Raw genomic sequence first — 8,940 nt, 5'->3', positions numbered from 1 at the left:
TTAGCAGGATTTTTAAATTCTCACGGATAGTGATTTACAGAGCTATATCACGAAGAAGTGGATTGGAATGAGGGGATTTACTCATTCTTTGCAATCGCAATAATTGTGCATTGTCAGTTGGCGTGTTCAGTTTTTCTCTAATTTGCGAAAGCATCGCAGCGCAGTTTCTGACCTTTGTTCTACACGGAGAGCAAACTCTTGTGGAGAAAGATTCTCCTTCTTCGAGGACAACGAAAAGTTCGTTTTCAGTAGGTTGGCCAACTTTGGTATCCTTTCCTCTTTTTCTGGTAGGCCCAACAAACACATTTTCCGAGCTTATCCACCCACTCTTAAAATTGCCGAACTGTGTTTTGAATTCTACAATTTATCCGAAGCGCTCGGCTCTTTCGGCTTACTCCCTCTTCGAGGAGCAGGCACAGGCTTTGTTGGCGTTCTGCCACTTCCACTCATTTTTGACCCTCCACTATATGTACTACATTTAATTTCACTATATACACTACAATTCACAGAGAAGCAACGCTAAAAACTGCTTTAGAATTACTGGATACAGCGGAAGATTCGAAGCCAAGTGCAGACAATAACACGCGCTATTCTCCCTCGAAATCAATCACCTAGTGTATCAAATTCACAAAGAGAGTGGAGTTGAGAACAGATTCTTGACAGCTCGACGACATTTTTGAAACCCCTGGTTGGAACGAACTTATATAGAAAACGGACAGTCGTTTTTTTTTCTGTCGCCTCACATGCCCTACGGGCGTGTGAGGTTCTCGCGCTTCGCGCGCGTAAGACCCTTACTCCACGCTTTACCGATTTCTTTACTGATTTTGACCAAAAAACGACTGTTTTGCAGTCTACTAAAAGGTGGAATCAACATGGGACGAACGTTGCGATTCTTTCAGAAGCCTTTTGCGCGCAAACTAATTTATTCTGGCGCGAAATGAAGATTTTATGATACTGAAGTCTAATACACGAATAGGAAATCTAGAATTTTCCAGGAGCGCGACATATTAAATGGGATTAGTCGCATTAGTTTCCGACAAAGCTTACATTTCTGCTTACAACTCTGCGTGAGATTGTACTTCCAGTAAAATTCCTCTGTGTCCTCTCATGTAAGATCCCCGGGGGGGAGCCCTTTAGGAATTTCTGGGTGGGGATGTGCCGCTGGGACCTTGGAACCCTTCACCTATACCAGAGCTAGTTCAGCTGAATTTTGCTACCCTATACTAGAGTAAACTCCCCAAATCCCCCTATCCTAGAGTAGCTGTTTCCCCAGTCTAGATAAAATCTTCAACCAACTGATCAGTTTCCTGAAAAGTGATACCCTATTCTAGACCCAAACGCTCTGGTTTATATACCCTATCCTAGAGTAAACTGCTTGAAAACCATACACTTCACAGCAGCACATACCCATATAGCCCATATATGGCAGTACCCCCCCCCCCCCCGCCAGGATAAGATCCTGCCTTTTTATCAGCAACATCTGTATTGACTTAAGTTACCTGATTGGAATGCAAGTTATAATAGACAATCCAATTTCTAACAAATTTTCTAGGGGACCATGCCCCCAGAATTGCCCCCAGATCGCATTGTAACATTGGACAGGCGCATCTTTGGTACTCATACGCTCCCCCATAAAAACATCTTAGCTACAGCTCCTGATCATATAGACTTAGTAAAACTGCAGGGCAAAATGATGTGAAGTCTCGTTTCAGTCTAGTCTATATAATTTGAAGAGACCTGCCGAAGACGTCCCGAATGACAGCAGCCATAAAATGGCAAATGTCCTGAACCGTGTCATGGAAGATGTATTCATTTGTATTGTTTTCAAGACGTCGATGATTTCACAAACTAAACTGATTGACCTGATCTGAACCTGAATTGATTAATCAATTATTGTTTCCATCATTTTACTGCTTGACTGTCCCGCTACATGTACATGTTTTGTTTCCTTTTCACGATTTTCCCGAGTCACGATTTCGGTCATACAAAAGAAATTATATATAAAATTGTGGTCGGACTTCTAAATAAGGACCCACTACGCGTCTACCCGGGGGAGGGGGGTACTACCTTATATAAGCTATATAGGTATTTACCGCCCCGTCGGGTAGGGTTTTTGCGCCGTTTCGGTCTGAAAACGAGTATACACTTTTCCCATTTTGGTCTGGAATCGGGTATGGTTTTCGAGGGAACTACGGGAGTGTATGAACGTATTTATCGTTTCAATTCCAAATGAGTAAGAAGGGGGGGGGGGGGGGGGGGGGGAGAAACTGATGCGAATTCGAAATGGATTTGAAGAATGTTTCGTTTGCGCTCTAATCTTAAAGTAGTGATAACATAATTTCTGCCTAAAGGCCACGTCTGAAAACGGGTATCAGGGTTCGTACGCTTTTTTAGAACAAAAAATTCAAGGACTTTTCAAGGACTTTCAAGTACACATTTCGCATTTTTCAATGACTACATTCAGTGCAAAACAAGAGCCTTGAGTCTATGTCTTTTGTTAGTTCTTGCACATCAGAGAATTTTATCCCGAAGGTCTTTGTGTTTGCTCCTTTTCCTTTGCAGTTCTCCTTAAACCATTAAGTTAGCATTGAAATTCAAGGACTTTCCAGTACCGACTGCAATTTTCAAGGACTTTCAAGGCCTTGAATTTCATTTAACATTCAAGGACTTTCAAGGATTTTCAAGGTGCGTGGGGAACCCAGGGGTATGGATTTTAGGGGTCTAGTCTAAAAACGGGTGTGGAAAATTTCAATTTTGCTCTGAAATAGGGTCAGGATTTGGAGAACCTGGCGGCACACCACCACCAAGAATTCCCAGGAGTACCCCCAGGGCGTCTGTAACGAAACTTCCGTTTGGTAGACACGAGAGACGCGAATAAACTGACTTCTACCTGAAAGTCGGTGATTCAGCTGGTGATTAAACAAAATGCAAACGAGCAAACGGTTCAAATCTTAGTCGAGGGGTGACAGGGTGTGGGGCACGTACGTGGCAAACTTTGAGGGTCTTTCTTGGGATGGAAATTCACCTGACAAGCTTAGGCTGGTTCAGGAATTTGGCTCCCCGCTGCTTAGGTAAAAGTTTTTTAACTAAATCACAGTAGGAGCTGAAAGAGGAACCACACTAAAAGACAAGCCTTACGAAGGTGTTATAAGCCGGATTAATCCCGACAAGGTATACGAGTTTTCTTGAACGCCTGATGTGTAATACAATAAAACAATGGGACAGGGCTACTCTTTCTTTGCTGTTATATTTTTCGAGGCTAGCGGTTTCGTGCCGGCTTGGTTAAAAAATATACCTCACCGGAATTTTCAGTTTTAAAACGCCTTTATCTTAGTTGCCATCGTATTGGTAAAGGATTACATAAATAAATTTGTTAGAGAGAAATAAATACTTCAAACGTTTATTCGTTAGACACAGGAAAATAAATGCGCTAGTGTTGTTGTTAGACAAAGGGAAATTAATGCCCCAGTGTATTTTGTAAGACACAGGCAAATTAATGCCCCAGCGTATTTGTTAAACACAGGCAAATTAATGCCCCAGTGTATTTGTTAAACACAGGCAAATTAATGCCCCAGTGTATTTTGTGAGACAAAGGCAAATTAATGCCCCAGTGTATTTTCTAAACACAGGCAAATTAATGCCCCGGTGTATTTTGTTAAACACAGGCAAATTGATGCCCCAGTGTATTTATTAGCCTCCCACGCAGGCGTTTTTAGGGGAGCTCGTATTTCTTCCCTCCCCAGAAATACGAGCTCCCCTAAAAACGCCTGCGTGGGAGGCTATGTATTTATTAGACACAGGCAAATTAATGCCCCAGTGTATTTATTAGACACAGGCAAATTAACGCCCCAGTGTATTTGTTAAACATAGACAAATTACGGTATTTGTTAGACACAGGCAAATTAACACCCCAGTGTATTTGCTGTATTTGTTAAACACAGGTAAATTAATGCCCCAGTGTATTTGTTAGACCCAGGCAAATAAGGATCAATTCTTCGCTTGAAATATCACTCACCATGCCTATATATTTAATGCTCAAGTTTACAGATATTTTCTGAGGAAATATCCAGATGTTTTATAGGCCGGCTTATATTTACATGGTTTATAACACAAAAACGCTTAACATTTCTACGACTAAAATGATTGTCCTGTTAGAAGCCCCTCAGCCTTATTGGTATTAACGCTATAATTTTTTACAGTTTCATTAGCGACTGAGCTGGTGCTCATAACCACTTCTGAGCTTCAGCGAACATTAAGATCAAGCTCGACTGAGCATATTTATAGCGTCACGTCTTTGACACAACAGTCCGCTCGCATTTATAGCTAAAACGTTTTTCTTTATGAAAAGATTTGTACTCACCTTACGGCCGTGATAGTAATTATTTACCAGATGTTTTATAGGCCGGCTTATATTTACATGGTTTATAACACAAAAACTCTTAACATTTCTACGACTAAAATGATTGTCCTGTTAGAAGCCCCTCGGCCTTATTGGTATTAACGCCATAATTTTTTACAGTTTCATTAGCGACTGAGCTGGTCCTCATAACCACTTCTGAACTTCAGCGAACATAAAGATCAAGCTCGACTGAGCATCTTTATAGCGTGACGTCTTTGACACAACAGTCCGCTCGCATTTAGATTTGTCCTCACCTTGCGGTCGTGATAGTAATTATTTACCTGTTTTAGTGAAGATCACAAGATAGCCAGCTTGTGCACAAGCGAAAATTAAACGAGAAAAAATTCGTCTTGAATGTTATTGCATTTGAGCGCGCAGTAAAGCGAGATTACTTCATTTTTCCCTATTATTTCCGAATATGGTATTGCTGTAATAAATTAACCCTAATAAGTAACGCAGCATCTTGCTTGTGTTCTTTGTTCTGTTGCTTTTTATGAAGTCACCGTCAACAGATCCAAATGTTCTCTGATTCTGTTTTAACTTTTCGAAACGGAGAAATACTTTTAGAGAGATTTTTTTTTTTTAAATTGGAAATAGCAGACGCAACATCAAATTGCTTGTGACCGGATATGTAATCAACTATCTTACAGCAGATTGCCATATGCCTAACCACAAGGGCGGCAAATGACCGTGGGATTTTAACGCCTTGGGCAAATGCGTGCTGTGAATTCCTGAACCGGCCTAAGCCTCTCATGTGACGACATTTTGTTACTAAATCCTGACCTTAGGAGGTTTTCTTATAAAGTTATATATCTTGCTAAGGTGTTTCATTGACCTCCGGATGAATTAATTGAATTCTCTCGTAGTCTTAGGAACGTGATTTCTTGCACGATTACTAGAAGAGTGCAGAATTAAAGCACTAAATGCTGAGTGCCGAAGTAGGAGGAAAGTTAAGTTACCTCTATCCTCTTTGGTTGAGATTTTGTAGCATGGGCAAAACCAAACCATGACCAAACTTTGCGGCCAGAATACCAGTCACAGTAATGATTGTCATTACGAACAGGAAAACGAGAATTTGCCACAATCGGAAAGTGAATCTACTATTCAAAAGATTCTTAACACCATGCTTTTTGGTTTCCGAATCCTTAGCAGCTGGTAAGAGTTCTTCCATATCGAACTGCATCATAGCAGTAGACATGGCGCCTAGTAATGAACCACTTGACTCCGCAAGCCACAAAATGCTTTACAGCTCCCTTCAGATGATAATACTTTTTATCCAGTTTTTAAAAGCCGAACTTTGATTGGTCTAGGGATATTTACGTCATCTGTCGATAACTTCCTTTCGCCACGGATGTCTGTTTTGCTGTGGATTAAGCACGTAATGTAAATGTAATATAACCAGGGGCACCCAACTAGAATATAGTTCAGAACCACTTAAGCAATAGAAAACGTTTTCCGTGTTTGGATAGCCTAATATAAACACGAGAGGGGTTGGGAGAATTGGAGACAGTTATGCAAACCCGAGACGAAGTCGAGGGTTTGCGTAACTGTCGAGAATTCTCCCGCCTCGAGTGTTTATAGCAGGCTATACAAACACAGGAAAAAAGTTTTCTATTGCTTTTATAAAATAAATTTCCCGAGAAATAACGCAAAACTCTTTGTGTGGCACTGATTAAAAGAGAAATTCTTACCAGTCGCAAAGTCTTGTCCACGAAGTCTTGCACGCGTAATCAGTTCTTGTTTTGCAAAAAGATGCCTTCTAAAATACGGACTTTTCTTCCTTAAAATGTCTGCTTAAGCGAAAAAAAAATTGACACACTTTCTTTGTAACGATTTTCCAAGTTTCAGCCGACGAAGGAATGGGTAAATAAAGTAAACTTGTCGAGTTTTGAACTTGAAAACTTTTTCCAATTCGTGCTTGCGTGTGATTAGCGCGCAAAACAAAACATCTTGACGCCACAACCATGTTTACATACTCTCATGCAATCGCTCCTCTGAGCCAATCAGAGCGCGCGTACGATCGCAGTTATTTTATAATTTTATTGTTTAACGTATTTTAGTTTTAAACGGTAGGTATATTTATCCCCTAAAAATGTTTCATCTGTTCGCATTTCGTAGCTGAAAGTCTAGTGATCCGAAAATTATAGGGATCAAAACTTACCTTTTCGAAAATTTCAGCCAGAAAAAGGTCTCCCGAGAATTCTAGGCGACCTTTCTAGGGTAAAAATCCGTCAAAAATGGGCAATTATACCATTTTTTAGATGTTCGAAAATCCTAGGAAGCTCTAAGAGAGGCAAGAAATTTTACAACAAATGTTCCAAAAATTCTAGATCTATCGTCTTCCGAACAGATATTTTCCAAAAATTGTCTTTGGGTGCCCCTGATATAACTATATTATTATTTTTTATCTTTGGAGTAACAACTCTTACACAAGTAATTACAGTAAAATAATACAGCGGAAGTTCGAACTTTCATAGCATCATTTTCTAATTATAGTCTCTGATTCGTCATTTTGGTGGTTCTTGAATCACTGAGCACAATTACATTAATCAAGACTGAATTATTGTATACGTGAATCGATGATTAGGAATCGTGCGCGGGCCTCCATCCTTCTAGCCTCCCACGCAGGCGTTTTTAGGGGAGCTCGTATTTCTTCCCTCCCCATTGGTTATTGGTGGGGAGGGAAGAAATACGAGCTCCCCTAAAAACGCCTGCGTGGGAGGCTACCATCCTTCAGGAAGACTGAACACAGGAAGTCGTCTAGAGAGTAACCTGGGATCAGGTGTCCTTCTTCCCTTTTTGTTTGAAAAAAAAAAAAAAAACCCTGATAGCAGGTTATCTAGAAAGAATCTGTGTAATGCTGATGTTCCGCATATGAGGCGAAAGAATTAAGCCACTTAGCCTCAGGCGTCGAAAGGGGAGGGAGAGGGAGGGGAAATTTGCGCTTTTCTCCCCCTCTCTCTCTCCCTTCCCTTTTTAGCGCACGCCACGCAGGCTATAGTTCCTCCCTTTTTTGCAGAGGGGAGGGGTTTTCAATTGACCAGTTATTTAATTAGGTAGAAAGTTCACAATACTTTCTATTTGATATATGAATATTACCTTCCCATTTCATCATTTAATTCTCAAACAGCATTTTGGAAATGAGGGTGGTTTCTTGATATATCGTCAGGTAGCAAAATAAGGACTACAACTTGTCAGAAATGTTGTGTTTGCAAGTGAGAGCCTCTCATTATTCAGGGGTATTGTCTCCAAGTTTCATATTTTCGTGGACAACAATAGCTAACATTTTTGCATATTTCAAGTGCATTGTTAGTTACTCCTGTCCACGTGAAAATAAAGCTTGGAGACAATACCCTTGAACAATGAGAGACTTTCACTTGTAAATTTTTAATCTCAAGAATCTTAAATTTTTAAAAAAATCTATCTAGCCGTTAAAAAAATTATCCGCTTATTGCTGCGAAGCCACCAAGCTCCGCAGCGTGGCTTCGCAGCATACTAATTCAGGTCGCGTACGTGACCAGCCTGGGTTGCCTGTTCCCGAAGCCAGCTTCATTGTAAATATGTATGTATGTATGAAACGAACTAGCGAGTTCATGCCCCCACAGAAACAGATATGTACTTCAGGAACTCTAGAGTAACGTAACTAAGACACAATCCATCTGTTACCTAGATACAATCTCTCAACGCATCCCTATAACAACTGACCCGAATTTTACTGCCAGCTTTTAATTTTAACGGTCAATCGTTGAAGTTGCTTGATGAGTGTGGTCCTACAATTTCGGACCATACTAAACAGCACTGTCGCAATAAACGATCAATGATTACTCCTGAAGCCTGAACTCCTGTGATTATTAATAGTCAATGCTCTTCAATTAAATGAATAGAGTGGCCTACGAAATACGTTCTACCCAGAATACAAGTATGTATGCATGTATGTATAATCAAGGTTGTCTGGTGTCAACGTGAGATTAGACTTGGCATTTTTATTACTACTTAGTTTCGTACCGCACGGCATGTACGGCACTCCTCAGATAACATTGCCAACAAAAAGTTCGTTACAACATACGCTAGGACTACAAACGCGCGCGCGGAATTTGAATGCGGAAAACTATTGCGCGCCAACGGAAGATGTAAAGCTGCTAAGAAGGAATTTACGCGGGTGCCAGCAGGAAGTTACAAGTTCATTTCCTTTGTTCAAGCTCGCCAGATCGGCTCTGCAAATAATGAAATATTTTTCCCACAGGCAAAAATTACAGCGATTTGAAGCGGGATTAAGCGGCGCGGCTTGCTTTAAGATCTTCCAAGTTAAGCTAAATCCAATCTTAGCGTCTTTCAAGTGCCAGATGTGCTTACTGAGTTCCGTACTGAGTCTCTTGTTTGGGTCTCTGAAAGACGACTTATGGTTCGAGTATCTGGTCTTAAAAGAGTTCTCAGTAAGGCCTACATAGGTCTCGACTGGCCTGTTGTCCTCCGTTGCTACTGTGGCTTGGTAGATCACGGCTGATTTTAAGCAATTACGGTCCAGAGGGCAATGAGCTGGT

At 40.8% G+C, this 8,940-nt stretch overlaps 1 protein-coding gene across 1 annotated transcript in view; it reads right to left on the bottom strand.

Moving 5' to 3' along the window:
• Positions 1 to 5,597, bottom strand: part of LOC140934229 (uncharacterized) — a 19,167-nt gene extending 13,570 nt beyond the window's left edge. The window contains exon 1 of the mRNA XM_073383892.1: positions 5,405 to 5,597. Within this exon, the coding sequence (XP_073239993.1) occupies positions 5,405 to 5,597 (193 nt within the window). The remainder of the gene's footprint in view (positions 1 to 5,404) is intronic.
• Positions 5,598 to 8,940: the final 3,343 nt, after the last annotated feature.

This window comes from Porites lutea, chromosome 4 (assembly GCF_958299795.1).
Source record: "Porites lutea chromosome 4, jaPorLute2.1, whole genome shotgun sequence".
NCBI lineage: Eukaryota > Metazoa > Cnidaria > Anthozoa > Scleractinia > Poritidae > Porites > Porites lutea.
The sequence above is the reverse complement of the archived record's forward strand: the minus strand, read 5'-3'. Positions and strand labels throughout refer to the sequence as shown.